This window comes from Crinia signifera, chromosome 3 (assembly GCF_055691185.1).
Source record: "Crinia signifera chromosome 3, ASM5569118v1, whole genome shotgun sequence".
NCBI lineage: Eukaryota > Metazoa > Chordata > Amphibia > Anura > Myobatrachidae > Crinia > Crinia signifera.
The window spans coordinates 90,924,539-90,941,635 of record NC_139219.1 but is presented as its reverse complement, the minus strand read 5'-3'; the positions used below and the strand labels follow the sequence as shown (position 1 = coordinate 90,941,635).

Sequence of the window (17,097 nt, the reverse complement as noted above, 5' to 3'; positions counted from 1 at the left end):
CACCTATGGTAGTTACGCTCTTCACGTTTTCCGTTTTCTTTAGTGTGTCACTGTTTTTTTGTGCTGTGTGTTTGACCCTTATGGGCCATTCACTCCCTAATGTACCAAAGCTTGCATCCTTTTGGAGAGAGCTTCGTCCCTCGAGGGCGACCCCGAGCTGCTAGGCGGAGGGAAGCCTACTGCGGGTCTCTCCAAAACCTTCGGGTGTGGAGGACCCACCGTCCTAACCATTCCGGGGGTTGAGGAAAGAGGGTCTCTCTAAGCTTCGGCGAAGAGGACCCACCGATCCCTTTTTTCCCCCTCTTCGGCCTTATGGCTGTGAGGGGTTAGGGGAGTAACGCCATTCAAACGCACGACCCCCTATGCACGATTTAGGTCACGCACTGGGTGGTGGAAGCACACCTCGGGCTCCCTGAGTTTCTTCAAACTCAGTTACGCTCTTGTGTACAGATACTGTATAGCTATCACCTTGGAAAGAGATACTGAGCCTTGGAGAGAGATAAAGTGGAGAGAGATGGTGTGCCATCTAATCAGCTCCTAATTGCAATGTTAAAGGCTATGTTTGAAAAATGACAGGAGTGGTTTGTTTGGGACTCTTTCTCTATAGCTTAGTACATATACCTTAGTGCTTTATCTGGCAACTAGACTAGAGAGAGGAGCTGCTGCTAACTATAATTTTCTAGTGATTCCCTCTACTGGCACAGCACCCCTGAAGGTGTTGTAGATGGGGATTGCAGCAGCATTGGAGGGGTGAGGAGCTGGGATTTGTGTCATTGATAATGTTTTAGGGCCTCCCAAATCTAAAATCTGTTTTGTCACTTATGTCTGTATTACTATTACTTTTGTTTTTCTTCAGACAAATTTCAGATATTTGAGTAAAGACTCACAGAGCTTCAGTGTAGCATTTGAAGTACAGTGGACTATCGGCAAATTGACCCATGTGCTCATATTTATTAGGGTAAAATATTGACAAACTGTCCAATGCATGGAGATTTATTCTCGTGAAAAAATTCAATCTAGGCACAGTGATTGCATGTAGGGAGAGATTGATGCTTTCTTCCCAGCTCAAAGACACAGTATTTTGAGAGATTAATGTTCCAGTCCAACCTCAGTGAATAATGAAGGACTTTTTCAAATGGAGTAAAATGGTCTTGTATCCAGAATAATATATTTAATAATTTACCATCTGTGAGGTCCTAAATTCTTTGCAAACAATATTATTAAAGCCATAGACACTAGTGTTCACATTGAAGGCATCACATACTACGGCGTCTTGTATTTGCCTCACAGAACAAACACTAACAATACAAGCAAAAACAATGGGGAGAGAAGAGAGAGAGAGAGAGAGATACATTTGTGGAAAGCCCTCTGAAAGTCAGTTTTGGGATTACCCTTAGGTCAAATATACCCAGTGAATAACTGCTCCAGGGCTGCCTATTGATTGCACATTACTAGGGGTATAATGCCCATTTCACTGCCTGTGGCTAATGGTTCCTGCAATCACCTCTCCTAAGCATTAGTAGAATGCCTGTAGTATGTCTAACAAAGCACAAAATGTTGAATATAAAACACTAAAGATTGGATTTATATATTTTACAGTAATTACCTATTATTATTGTGTATATATATATATAGAGAGAGAGAGAGAGAGAGAGAGAGAGAGAGAGAGAGAGAGAGAGAGAGAGAGAGAGTATACTGTGACTTACAACTTGGATTAGGAAAAAAATAACGATAGTTATATGTACTAGACATTTTTGTAATGATTGAATCCCTGTAATATTTATTTATTAATAATTTCTTATTAAGGGCAGTAAAATTTGTTGCGCTTTACAACTGGAAACAAACTAGGTAGTTACAGAGAGAGAGAGTCAAAGAGGTAGGAAGGTCCAGCTCACAAGCTTACAGTCTACAGGGAATATATATTGACAATACAGTATAATAGTGTAATATAATTAACTGAAATTCCCACATGACAGGCAATCTAGTTGATCTATAATAAGAAATGTATTAACCATATACTGTAACTTTTACTTTCCATGCAAGTCTGTATACAGAGGATCCCCGGTTAGTACAATATTAATATAGCTATATTTATGCATAGTGGTTAGTTGGAATGCATTTTCATGGTCAGTACATTTTGAATACTGAAAGTTACTGGGTCTTTATAGTGGTAAAGTACACAATATTTATTAATCTGCTTTTAACAATAATTATTTATCGGTTTTATGACACAACATATATAACATAATATATAGTTATTTTTTATAAGGATAACTTAATTTATTGGCTAATGCATGTCCTGCTGCAACTTTTACTAAATGCTTTGCGTTATATTTCCAACGTCCAGCTGTGATCTTTACCCTTGTCCGTATATGATCAGTCAGGTTCTGTTTTATTGGCCTGTTACACTTAGAGTGGCCAATCCCTGGATCGGCGGGACACCGGTGTTTTGGAAACCAATCCCAGCAATTTCCTAAAATTGCTGGGATTGGTTTCCAATCCCTGGGTTTCGAAATTAGACTGCGCATGTACAGTCTTAATGCCGGCAGAGGTCAAGCTGCACAGTCTGCACAGCTGCACCCCTGCACTGCCGCTTTCACTCTCCCGGCTCCCAATTGCACCACCCACCCATGTGAGTAAATGTGCGAGGCGGCTGCTTTTTTTTGGGGGGGGGGGGGGGGTTATTATGGAGGCCAATCCCGGGAATCCCAGGACTGGGCAATTTTTTAATTCCTGAATCCTGGGATAGAAAAATGCCCAGGGATTGGCATCCCTAGTTATATCATACACTGCAGAACATGCCATATCAGGGCAGACACAAACATATCTAATACAGAGCAATAGGCAATGCAAACAAAACATTTTCTGTATTATATGTGTATATCTATCTTATTATTGATGCTGCTGGTATCCTAAATTTAATTTGTACACATTGGAGTCAGCCTCACCATGTATAAGATAATATGAAGTATTTCATTACTGTATTCTCATTATTTCAGATTAAACTAGTGAATATAAACTCAACAGATATTGCTGATGGCAGGCCGTCCATAGTGCTTGGGTTGATATGGACCATAATCCTATACTTTCAGGTTAGTGTATGCACGATTACTTTGTTGGGCTTGTTTTTTTCATGTCCATGGTGCATCTGTCATTCACACGCTCTCACAAAACTGTCTCTCTTATTCTGAAATGACACATAAAGCATTTTATTACATATTTCAATGTAATCCTGGCAAAGTGCATTGTATAAAAATATATGTATTTGACATCCATGCTTCACCATTCATTTTATCACCATAACTCTTCTCAGCAGTGGCCTCCACTGCACTGATCCCTATAACCTATAATGGCCCCTCTCCCACTCACTTTATTGCCCCTCTCTCCTCTCCTTCTTACCTTGCTTTTTACTTTCCTTTTTTAAATAAATACAATCCTTCCTAGGGAGGACCATCGTTGCCATTGCCATCGAGGGTTGCCATCAATAGTGCTAAACTATGCAATGGATGACCATCAATATTTTTACCTATAGATGGTCAGCCATTTCGTTTGACTGATTGGCCTGTGGGCCAATCAAAACATGGGGGCGGGTCATCGCAGGTATTGGGGGCAAAACTATACTCCGTGTCCCGGCACTTTGAGAGAAAAAAACATTGGTTTTGCTGTTCCATCGATGGAGGGAAGCCATCTGGTTCTCCCCCATCAATGGCAAAAGTATTTGACATCGGCCATAAACCATCTATGATTTTGAATCATCGATGGTCGATGGCCATCCCTAATCCTACCATCTGTTGTTTTTATTGTGCTATATGCTCTCTATTACAGATCGCAGCTTGATTTACCCATTTCCTCTGTGTTGCGCTTTTGTATTGTTTGATGCCTTTAATAAAAGGAATATAAAGAAATAAGTATATATATTGAGTTCCTCACCAGACTGTGGCTAAATGTTTATTATCTGTATATATTAGTAATCTCCTTTAGTTATTATTACTCTGTGTGTTAAAAATATTATACTGTGTATACCTGAGAAAATGTCTAAATCTACAGTAAGATAATTGATGCAGTCAAATGGTTAAAACATTCCTAATGATGGTATGTACCCTATTAGAATAATATCCCATTTACTAATAAAGCCTGAAACCATTATGTTCAAATGGATCTCTTCCTCCCAGCAATGGTGACAAGTATAAACTGCACAGTGTTTAGTTTTCTTTGACAGTGGGAAGGGGGGTTGAGTGAGTATATAGTGGTTAAATCAATTTACGTTCATTTATGTGAGCAAAGCTAAGCACACTATACAGATGTGTCCTCATGCACTGCCAAAGGCGTATCTCTGGGAGGCAATGGAGTCATCTGCCACCGGGCTCCTGCTCCCAAAGGGGCACCTCTCCTCCCCTGTGAGTTTGAATCAGTTAATTGAAAGCCATCAATATCACTTCTGTGGCTGACTCCCCCTCCTAGCAGACGACATGCTTTCTTTGTTTTTTTTACATAATTTAATAACATACATACATACATACATACATACATACGCACACATACATACGTATATTTATATAAGGTGGTGTGTTTGTGTGTAGTGGGGGAAGCACCACTATTTATCTTGCCTCCAGGCAACTGGGATGAACTCACACCACTGTACACTGATGCTGAAGTCCCACTAAACGAGCCAGTTCCCGTGTGACTTGGCCACACTGAGCATCTTTCTCACTCGAAATGTGCACATAGCTCCCGACATCTTTTAATTAATATTTTGGACTGCGTGTCTGAAAAGGGTGTGTGGCCTTGGTAAAAGGAGGTGTGGTTTGCAGGAAATACCATCTCTCCAAGCCAGACTTCCTGTTTGTTGTCATTATGAGGGCATGCCTAGCACTATGGAAGCTGCTAGCCATGCCTTCAGTTTCTCTCGCACCTGAATAGATGCTGTGCACATGTGTACACACGGGGGGGGATTGAGGCAAACCTTCTAAACGATTTTTACAGTGTAGTCAAAATCGCTTTGAAGAATTGCCCCGTGTGTGCACAGCTTAAGAATTGCTCCTATGTGAGCACAGGGCCGGTTCACAGCACCTGAGCGCCCCAGGTGGAAGGGGGGGAGGGCGCCCCGGTGCCGTCCCTGTGTGAGCTGCGTCAGCATTTTCTCACGCCAAATTATATTGTACTTCTGCAACTTTGTACATTTTGGAATCTAATTCCTGTCTGGTTAAAGTCACAGCCCAGCGTCTCTAGTACACTCTGGATTGTATTATATTGCCGCATCTGCAACGTGAACAAAATGCGAATTAAAAAAAATATATGGCCCGCTACTCTACTTGCAGAATTTCAGTCGAGCCATATGACGTAAAGAAGCTTGGTGTATGAGGACACATGTGTACATAGTACTATACATGTTCTTGAGAAGAATACAGATCTTTTACTAGTATTTTTACTATACAACACTCCTTTCTGAGCAGTACTAAAACATTCCCTGAAAGAAGTGGTTAATATAGCTTTCTCTATAAATAGGCAGAACTGTCTTCCTGACAAGGTCACGTTTTTTCTCCCTTATTAGATTGAAGAATTAACCAGCAATCTCCCGCAGCTTCATTCTCTGTCCAGCAGCACATCTTCTGTCGACAGTGCTGAAACTGGGAGCCCCGCAACCAAGCGTAAAGTTGTTAATAAAATTCAGGGAAGTGCCAAAAAAGCCCTCCTCAGATGGGTGCAATACACAGCCGCCAAGTAAGTGCAGTGTCTGGTGTTTTTATGCAATGACTTCATTTGTGGTAAAAGGATATCAATAAATGTTTTATTGTACATCGTGATAAGGATTTTTCCTAGTGGCCCTGGAGACAGTATTCTATTTCAGCTAAATCCATAACTTGTGCGGTAACGCTGAAAGCCTGTTCAGCCACAGTAGAACAATTGTGTGGTTATAATGTCTGACCCACTGCAGTGTCTGCTCCCTCCATGTCAGGATACAAAAGGGCAGAGTGATATCTGCATTAATATAAATATTTTTCCTGTTCCATTATACTCTGCTGCTGTGCTGTTTTGGGATTGGTAAATAGCTGATGTCAGGGAATATGATCTTTTCCTGACTTTGTGACTTGTTTGACCTTGATACAGAGACTGATGAATAATAACAACTACATCAGTTTTTGTAGTGTCTAATGCAGAACTCAGGCCATACCCATATGCAGCTTGGTTTAACACTCACAGTATGTTTAGTATGTGGTATGGGAAGTACAGTACAGGTTTGTTCACTTGGGATGACATCATCCCTACTTGGGTAGTTGATAGGATCCTCAAGGTCGAAATCGCAAGAGACAGAATGCCAATAGGGACATCCGGATAGTCGGGATCCCAACAGTAAGTACTAAGTTTAGGGTTAGAGTTAGGGTCGGGTTTAGGGCTAGAGTTATGGAGTGGGGTAAGGGTTAGACTTTGACATAGCCTTATATAACTGACTGTAAAACCATATAATTTAAACCAATAGACGAAATCCCTGGATTGGCTATAGTATTAGCCAGCATATCAAATGTTTCATTTTCAATTTGTAACTGATTACAAATGAAAAAATGAGACAATGCATTCTACTGGTGAAGCTGCAGCACAACCAACAGACCGGTCCAGCTGTCAGCTTCTAATCATAACAGAGGATCTGGTCAGAGCATGGGAAGCTGCTTGCTTTGGTTAGGGGTAGTGGAGAGACTTATGTGCTACCGATTTTAGGAGCTCAGAAATCCATCAATTGAAGTCGTCTAAATTGCAGTGCTGCTTCTTCTTATATGGCATCAATGTCCCCTGACCCCTCTTCCTTAGAGATACAATAATCACAATATGTTTAAAATGTAATACATGGCTTGTGTTGTAAATAAATAATCTAAAACTTTTGATAAGGCATATCTTCCCTTGTTAAAAAACTACTATGCAGTTAACAAATTGAAGGTACTCTGACGATGATTCATGTGCTTTTACCAAAGATGACTATGAGTTATACTCAATTCTCATTCAGGATATCTGCTGGGTAGGTTAGGTGCCGTTAGGTTGACAGTACTAAAGTCGACGTGCATTGGGTCAACCACTGAATGTCGACATGAGCCAATGTCGACACCTGGAAAGGTTGACATGGGCTTATGTCAGCAGGTCATTAGATCGACACAAGCATTAGGTCGACATGGGCTAGGAATGACAAGTGGGGCACAGATACGGTTTACATGTCGACTGTGTTGACATTCGGGTACATTTTTAAAAAAAAACCATGTCAACCTTTTGACTGTCGATCATTCCCATGTCAACCCCAATGCATGTTGACCTTAGTGCTGTTGACCCTAAAACCCATACCCATCTGCTGCATCTCTTCTTCTATACATCCCAATTCTCATTCCTTTACTCTTTTTTCCTATTCTCCCTACCAAGAGTCCAATGCTGTGGAGTTTCTTTAAGTTATGTTTTTTTGTGTTATTTAAATTATTAGTTTTCTGCTACAATCATATTGGATTATCTGACTGAGTTAAGTAAATGGTTTAAAGCACAGCACAAGTAACCATTTGTATTTTGTTCTGTATTGAAATATTTAAAGGCGCCTTGGAATCGAGGTAAAAGATTTTGGGCCAAGTTGGAGAAATGGCTTTGCTTTCCACTCAATGATATATGCAATCAGGCCCGAGTTGGTGGACATGGAAAAACTAAAAGGAAGAACCAATCGCGAAAATCTAGAAGAAGCTTTCTCAATTGCGGAACATGAGTTGGGAATCCCTAGGTTGCTTGATCCTGAAGGTATTTTAGTTTACATACATACAGATAGTGGTAGATGCTCAATTAGTTCAGTAACATTACCCAGGTGCATAAGGGAGGGGTTAATACTGGGTAAGTAAAACAAGAAATTTTTTCCTCAGCACACTGAGTAATGTTATGCTGTGTACACACGGGGGAGATATATTGCTCAGTTGGCTGAGCAATATATGGCTGAGCAATTTATTGCTCAGTTTCTCCTGGTGGTCGCTGATGAAAAAGAAACTGCCGGGGGGAGCCCGGCAGTGGTAATCAGCTGGTCGCAGGAGCATGTTCCTGCGACCAGCGATCACCACAGGGGCAAAAACGGGAGCGCGCACCCGGCGATATATCGCCGGTGCACACTCCCATTGCGGGCAATATGGTCCGCCCCCAACCTATATATATATATATATATATATATATATATACACATATAATAATTAGAAAATTATATATTAATGTAGACACCTGTAAAGATCCTTTGGAATGCTGCAGTTTTCCCAGGCGTATTGTCAATTTAGATGGAGTAAATTATGGGATAATAAAATATCTATAAAGTGGAGTAATATTGCTTTGTTCTTTGCCCCATGTTTCCTGTGATTGCTTCAGCAGTTTGTTATTGTAATAATATGCCTTGTGTTTTAGATGTAGATGTTGACAAACCGGATGAAAAGTCTATCATGACCTACATAGCCCAGTTCCTAAAACTCTACCCCAACCCTGAGAACGCAGCAGCGAATGGCCAGGAAGATGATGTAAGTGTGAACAATTGCTTATGATACTAGTGATGCTGCTGCTGATGATGATGATAACGATGATGGTTATCACTGCAAAATATAGCTTTTTTCACTAGCCGTATTGAGGCTCTAGGGGCCAAATCCGTGATACTGGTTTGGGATCCCTAGTTAGATCAGTCCATACTCCAATTGACTTATCCTTATATGTCGTAAATTAAATGCATATCATTAGTCCTCCACACATGACCGTAAGATCAGTGTAACCTGCAGCATTCAGCTCCTGACGTCAATCTCAGTTGATAGGTTATGCCCCTTTCCTGTAAGGTCACCCCCTTTTGCCAGAGATGTGGGGACTTGAACCACTCCGGGTGTCACAGGACATATGGACACTCATGCATAAGATCCACCCACTTGTCATCAGACCTTTTCACCATGCCATCCTACTTTCCTGTGTTTCATCTGAAGCTATGTATGGCTGACAGCTAATAAATTAGTCACATAACCTGTGTCTCTTAAGCTGTCCCAGATTCTAATACTGTATAGTGAAGTAAAGTACCTGGTTCCTGGGAAGGGCTAAGTACCAAGTGTGGCCTCCCCAGAGAAAGCTAGAACTCTTTAAGAAATTCTCTCTCTTTCTGTAGAGAATCTTTACCCAATAAAAATGAAATCTAATTGATCTGTTTTCTGCCAAGTAAAGGGTAGATTTAACAATTAGCAAAAAGCCTATATTTTGCCAGCTCTACGGATGTGTTGTCATAGAGTGGTTTTATGCCAAATGGCGTGATCTAGATGTTTCACCATAGGTAGCAATTTCCCTGCTTTACACACTTTTTGCTGAATACTACTGGTATCATAACCAAATACAAATTTGCTTATAGCATTCTCGCAATGCCTGATTTTTTTCCGTCTCAGAATAGTTAGAGAAATAATAAGCTAAACCTAAGGCTCTATTAAAATGTGTCAGCAAATAATGAATTCACCTGTACAACTGCTAGGAGCCGTTTGGGGTCATGAGGGGCGTGCTTCAAGCCACTGATGTACTACATTTTTAGGATAAGCATTTTTGTTGCAAAAAAATCAGTAAAAAAAAGTCTCAATATTACACAAAGATACGTGGCGCGTGACATGGGGCCCTATTCAGACCTAGCCATTTATTGATACACTTCGCATCTGTATGACCCATGGCACGCAAGCGCGATGCCTTTTAGGGTAGAAATCCTGCAACATTTTGCGTTTTCTAGCCGCCTGCAAGGTGATTGACAGGAAGTAGGCCTTTTGGGATTATAACCGCCCATTGAGTGGGAGTGCTAAGAAAAAGGCAGTCATGCCAGAAAAATGATAGGCGGGCCTAGAATCGCAAGCATGTCAAAGCATTTTATGGAAGAGTGTGTGTGACGTCAGCTCCAGGCTGGATATGTGTGTGTTCATCGCAGCCAATGAGTAAATCTCTGGCTACTCCGAAATTGTGATGACGTGACCAGTGGTGGACAAATCATTTGATGGTGATCCTGTAAATAAGAATTTTGGATGGAGAGTGATAAGCAGCCAGCCAATCAGCTCCTACCTGCCATGTCACAGACTGTGTTTGAAAACTGTCAGACAGGAGCTTATTGGCTGGCTGTTTATCACTCTCCATTTTATCACTTTTGAAGCTTAGAGAATCTGGCCCATAATCTTTTCAATCATATTAGCCACTTTAATACACCCAGCAAAAAACAAGAAAGTAGTATTTTAATTATTGGTGCCGAGATTCACAATTTCTTTCTTTTCTGCTCACCTGGCATATCTCCCCTACACATATGTAAAACATAAAAACATACTGGAATATAATGTAATATATTATATACAGTATAATTTTTTATTAGAGGATTAATTATTAATATTTTTCAGCTTTCTTAACTGTATATGTATATATATATATTATACTGATTTTGCTTTCTTGATCAGTACCAGTACTGGCTTATGGTCTGAAGGTGTCACTGTTGCTATTGCTACAGCAATGTCACAAAAGAGAATATATAATCGGCGTCTCTATAGAAACTTGTTTAAAGTCCAAAAGATGGTGTTTTATTACATTTCAACATTTTGATGATGGGGGAGATAATAGTGTAACCCCCAATAAGTTGGAATGCAGTATAACGCTATCTTCAGGTTATATATTGGAGACCCTACCCTAGGAGGGCACCTGAGCCATAAATTGTATGAATTTTCCTGAGCTCACAGACTCAGGAGCTACAAATCTGTGATAAATGTACCATCTGGGGCATACGATGTAGAGAATCGCTTTGATTCCAGCACTTGACACAGAGGGGGAAATTTACTAAAGGAAATTTGTAAAAAATTGGTGTATTTGTATCCAGAAATACACTTATTTTTGACATTTACTATCCCGAAAATACGGCAATTCGTATTCGTATTGATGTGCTATCAATACAAATACGAATTGCTGTATTTTCGGGATAGTAAATGTCAAAAATAATGGTATTTCTGGTATTTCCTTTAGTAAATTTCCCCCAGAATCTCTGAGTTAGCTCATGTTACCATCAGGTTTACTGCTAAGGGAAAATAGAGAAAATTGCAGATCTCTGGACGTTAAACCCATTTATTTCCCAGCATGGTAAATACCGCTGGCCTTATTATGCCCCATGTGTGTGTGTGTGTCGGAGAGGCAGCATACATTATTGACCTGTACTAGGGTGTTGCATCCCTGCCAATTGCACCACAAAAAAAAATCTGATTTTTTTTTTCTGTTATAATAAAAACTCAAGTTTTTAATTTAAATAAATATACAAAAGGATGAGGGGGACCAGTGTGTATATGACACTAATGAGGATGTTTGTGTTGAATATGTTGGACAAGAACAAAGTTAATACAATTCAGAAGCATGATGATGTTTGTGTTGCAGTCCAGTAATGTGGGGTACACACCAGGACGATATGGCCCAAAACGAGTCAATTTAGATACAATCTCGACAGATTGTATGTAAATTGGCCATGTTTTGGGCCATTTCGCTGTCCTTTTGATGCGATCCCGATCCGATGTACGGCCCGGCAGGTTGGTCTTTTCTGAGATCCTACATGCTGCAGGTAGGATCTCAGAACCGACCATTGCAGTGGGTGGGGGTCGTGATCAGATCGCGATCACATCAGCGGCGTTTTCGCGGTGTGTCGGCGGCGCCATCAGCTTGTGAGCTGGCCGTACGTTCCTGTGACGACCCGCTCACGAGCACCATCGTCCTGGTTTGTACCGGGCATTACTGAGCCACCAGTGACAGCTATTTATAGTATTCCAGTAGTAAGAAGCACATTGTCAACCTGGGCAACAAACACAAAGCCATCTCTTCTCTGTGATAATAGATTTATCTAACTACTGACAAGATTTGTCTATCCATCTGTAGGGTCGTTAACCATTTAAGCACCTCCTCCCTGTTACATCATTTGCAGTGAGCTTGTTCAAGTGGCTTATTCAAATCTGGAAATCATATACTCATATAATCATATATAATAACAAGCAGCCCAGCGTCAGCTTCCAGCAGCATGGTTAGGTACATGCAGTCCATACCCTGGTCATGTGATCTGCATTCTAACCTCTATGTTCCTGGTTACTGTCAGTTACCTGTGTCAGTCCTGAGTCCTATACTCTGTTTAGTTTTACTCATTGATTATTTCTGATCATCCTGCAACTGCTCCAGGTACATACCAGGTATTGTTCTAGTTCCCTGTTTTATCCTTATAGAACAGGGGCTAATCATAACAGCATGCAGTCTCTAGCAGGAGAAATCATTTGATGGTCGCCGACCATCAAATTATTTCTCCTGCATTTGCAAATAAAAGTCAGTCCGAACTGACTGTTATTTATGAGCGCTAGGACGAAGACTGTGACGTCAGCCATCCGCCACCGGCAAGCATCGGCCTACCCGCATAAAACGCTGGGTGTTCCCCTGGTCCGGCCCTGTGTCTGCCCCCGGTCCTCCTTCCCCACAGCGAACGTGGCCCGGCGTGTGTGTAACTCGCTGAGGCCATTCGCTGTCTGGGATTGCACATGCACAGAAATGCTCATGCGCAAACCCCGACCCTTGGTGCTGACACCTGATGCTGGTTGTAGAAGACAGTGCTTAAAGGGGTAAGTAATTATAGACTAATTAAGCTAATTGACTACTTCCGATTGCTTGATTAGTCCCCAGGGGTGTGCAACCGTCATCCAAGAGCAAGTCAAGGGGATTTTCCAGAAAATTAACATTTAGGAAAGATAAAACCTACTCTGGAGGTGCTTAAAAAAGATGTGCATCCCATTTACAGACCTGCAATTGAATTCCCTCCATAACGTTGCCCATTCAATAAATTGGTATACATTATATATGGTGTCCTATCTAATCTGTGCAGATGTTTGTCGCAAAAGCAACTTTGGTGCGCATGGGCGCGTGAGTACACGCCAGCTTCCATAGAAATGCATTGTGCGTAAGTACCCTGCGACTGTTCTTGGCCAGGTTCGACTACACATTGGGGGAAATTTACTAATATGGAAAACCTAAAAATTCGTATTCGTATTTTACCTACGACCGATTACGAATGTGTACGAATGGTATTGTTGTAGAAAAAGTCGTGTTCCGGGCTTTAATTTACTATGTAGTCGTAATTGAAAAATTCGTATTTTTCGATGTCGTAGCCATTCGTATTTTGTTTTACAAATGTTTCGTATTTTTGTAGAATCGTAAATTGAAATACAAATGTCCTAGGGAAGTTTGTTTAAAAACCAGGATATTTTACGAATTTTCGTGAAATGAAATACAAAAAATTGTTTTTAATTCCACATGCATCACTATGAAAATGAAACCAGAATCGTGATTGGTGTGTTTGTTTTACACTTGGGAGGTCTCTCACAGCCATATATAAGTCGTGGAGGCGCCAAAACTTCAGTTTAATGTATAGCACACACTGTTTGCATTACAACACAATAGCACAGGTTAGGTCTGCAGAAACACTGCAAACCACAATACTCATCACTCTTTACAAGCGTTTGCCACCATTTCTGCCCTTGTAATTCCCAACCTTACTTTTCCAGATTTTTGTTCCCAACACTTACATCAGACATAACATCTGTAAGTGTGTACAGAACTATATATATATATATATATATATATATATATATATATATGCAGACAATAACATAATATCTGCTCATAACCTTCAATACGAATTAATGATTCTCCTCACCTAATTTGACACACCCTTGTTTGCACAGCTCATCAGTGCAGCAGCTGACATCATTTCTTCATTACTCTGAAAGTCCAGAAGGTTACTGCTTTTCATCCTGGTTTTAGCCATTTGCAATATTACAGTGTTGTAAACATTATACCCACTAACTGCAGTTTTTATTGATCATGTGACCTGCTAATTGAATGTGTATTAATGCTGTGCGTCACTGATCTTGTTTAGGAAATCACAGGTTCAATCACATACATGTATGTTTTACTGTGTGAGTGCTTCAGGTGGGCTTTAGCTGCTCAAGGGTTATTAGGGGATGCGGTTAATTTCCCGGCGGTCGGGATCCCGGCGGTCGGAATCCCGACACTGGAATCCCGACCGCCGAAATCCCGAAACTTTCTCCCTCCGTGGGTGTCCACGACACCCATAGAGGGAGAATAAAATAGCGTGCCGAGCGTAGCGAGGCACCGGGCCCGCTGCGTGGCGAGCGCAGCGAGCCCGCAAGGGGGGGCGATCCATGTCCCCCCCTTGTCGGGATTTCGGCGGTCGGGATTCCAGTGTCGGGATTCCGACCGCCGGGATCCCGACCGCCGGGAAATCATATCGGATACGTTATTAGTGGACATACATTTATTCTGCTCTCAGCACACCAAAATTTCACAATCCACATGTTCAAACTCTTGTGCAGTGCAGGTGGGGCAGATGTATAAGGCACACATTTGGGATTACAATGGTCTGTGATGTATTGTTAAAATGATAACACATGTGTCCCATTGAAGCAGGCGAAAGACACTTCAAAATACACCTTGCAAAGGAAGGTGTATTTTTTTTTAAGAGTTTGTTTACGAATTGTAGGTGTTTACGAATCCGATTTTACGAATTCACGAATACGAATTTTTAGTAAATGGTGAAAATACGCCTAGCCAATGCAAAAATCAGGCGTATTCTATCGATGGTGTAGACTTTTCGTAAACATGCGTAATCGTATTTAAAAATACGAATACGATCTCAATATGACATGTTTACGACAATACAAATTTCACGAATCTACGAATTTTGCACTTGATAATTGAACATTTCACGAATACGACAGAAATTCACGATTATTTCCCTACGAATACGACTTTTTTCTACTTTAAAATACGAATCCATATTAGTAAATTTCCCCCATTGTCTCTATCCATGTACGTGTGCAAACAGATCATGGCAAAGTTGTGGGAGGACACATCTATATTTTTGGGGCAACTATAAAGAGTGAAAGTTATTTGGTGTATTTCGGCCCCTATTTATATTATGCAGTGATAAAACATACTTGCTGTAGTTACCATACTTATTTATATATACGTGATGCTATTTAATATTACTTTATACCAGCTTATCACTAATACTGCCAAACAATGGATTGTTAATGGTAAACTATGCAATATTAGATTTATATTTTTCTTCGTCAAATGTAATCCTATTTTCTGTCTTTATTACTAATAGAATTGAAGACTTTACCATATGGTCACATAGAACGTTATTTGCCAACCCTACGCTATAACAGATGGCCAGAACAGGTCTAGCAGGTGTAATACATAGTGCATCCTGCTTTATAAATATTTCTAAAACAGTCATTAACGCTCTTAATCAAAAACTATTGGCACTGACAAATATACTAAATATTATAAATGTGGTAAATCATATAAATTATAAATTATTGTTGCATTAGTATCTTTTTAATTAGTCCGTAGGAGTTTTTGTGACATTTTCTCTTTGCTTTTTATTAGCAGAATGTGTTGCTAGGCAACTTTGGCCACCATATGAGAGACAAATTAACCTACACCAGTTCTTCCCACTGCAGTCTTAGCAACTGGTTTCATGCATAAGATACTGTGCACCAAATGTGAATTCTTTTTTTACATTCTATATTTTACATACGTGTTAAATCACATGTATGGGAATATACAGCTGTGAAAACTACAGTAACCACTACAGAGGGACCAGAGAAATCATTCCATGGTTGGCGACCATGGAATGAGTTATCTCCCCTTCAGCCGCATGCAAAAGGACGTGTTTGCATATATCCCCTCGCATGTTACCAAGGGGATTTGAAGGTGGGGGGAGAGGCGGACATTCGGCCGGGCGGCAGGAAGCGTTAAGTCGCTCGCTAAGCAGCAAACAACCCCAAAGTGTATTCTGCATACTCTCACATTTTACTTAACCCCTTCAGTGGTACTCCCGGGCTATGCTCCAGTGCCCAGACTGGCAAGCCCGGAAAATTCTTGGGATAACCACTGTCTGTGCTGTTTAGTGCTGGGCAGCGCCGCTGAGTTGGGTGCTGAGCCCAGCTTCAGCCGCCTGGCTCCAGCTGCCCGGCCCCACCTCCTTCCTCTCGGCGTGTGTGCGGCGTGGCTTGCTAATGTCACGCCACACACAGCCGGGTTGCCAGGGGGCAGGGCCGGGCAGCGTCTGATATAGTGTTCAGTGGAGCTACCCAGCCCCAGGAGAGAGTGGCGTTTTTTTTTAGGGAGTATTCCCCCAAAAAAACTCACCCAGTGGGAAGCGCTACCTAAAAAAAAAAATGCCACTGAAGGGGTTAATATGTAATTCTACACCATTTAATAATACAATTTGTGTTCATTTTGCCTTGGTAGTTTTTTGTTAATTAAAAGCAAGTCACTAAGGACAGTAAGGGGTTTGTTACAATGATGTTTACTTGTATGCCTATTTAGACAATTGCTGTACTATGTATGTTTTTTGCAAAGCTGTTTTAAAAATGATAGCATCGCAGAAACACAATAGTGATAAGTGGCTTGATGGTGATATTCACTGTTTGTGCATTATCATGGTTATCAAGCAATTTGTTACACAACATTTCTAAATTATACCTCCGCTCTTCAATCTCAAGGAATTAAGGGGGAAATTTACCAAAATGGATTCGTAAAAAATAGGTGTATTCGTAGGCAGAAATACACCTATTTTTTACACATTTGTATTTTCGGGATTTACAATCCCGAAAATACAACAATTCGTATTCCTAATGATGGGACATTCGTATTTGTATTTACAAATACGAATGTCTACACCATCGATAGGATACGACAGGAATCACCATTCAAAAGAATGGTGGTTCCTGATTTACTAAGCAGCTGTATTGATAATACGGCTGCTAATTGGTGTAAAACAGGCACGAAAATACGACAGAAAAATACACCTTGCTTTCCCTGTCGTATTTGCTTTAAGCCTGCACGGATCAGTCAGATCCGTGCAGGCTTTAGTGTAAAAAAATAGAAAAAAAAAAACCCAGCTTGGGGTCCCCCCCACAGCTGTAACCAGCACCAGGCTGAAAGAGCCGGGGCCGGTAATTAAAAATCAGGGAACCCGACAAATAGGGGTTCCCCGATTTTTAACAACCA

General features: G+C 40.9%; 1 protein-coding gene across 1 annotated transcript in view; it reads left to right on the top strand.

Annotated features, from left to right (window-relative positions):
• The window catches only part of SYNE1 (spectrin repeat containing nuclear envelope protein 1), a 503,588-nt gene that overhangs the window by 171,568 nt on the left and 314,923 nt on the right, over positions 1-17,097 (top strand). Inside the window, 5 exon segments of the mRNA XM_083176202.1 lie at positions 2,044-2,064; positions 3,000-3,092; positions 5,552-5,721; positions 7,565-7,761; positions 8,404-8,513. Coding sequence (XP_083032328.1) covers positions 2,044-2,064; positions 3,000-3,092; positions 5,552-5,721; positions 7,565-7,761; positions 8,404-8,513 — 591 coding nt within the window.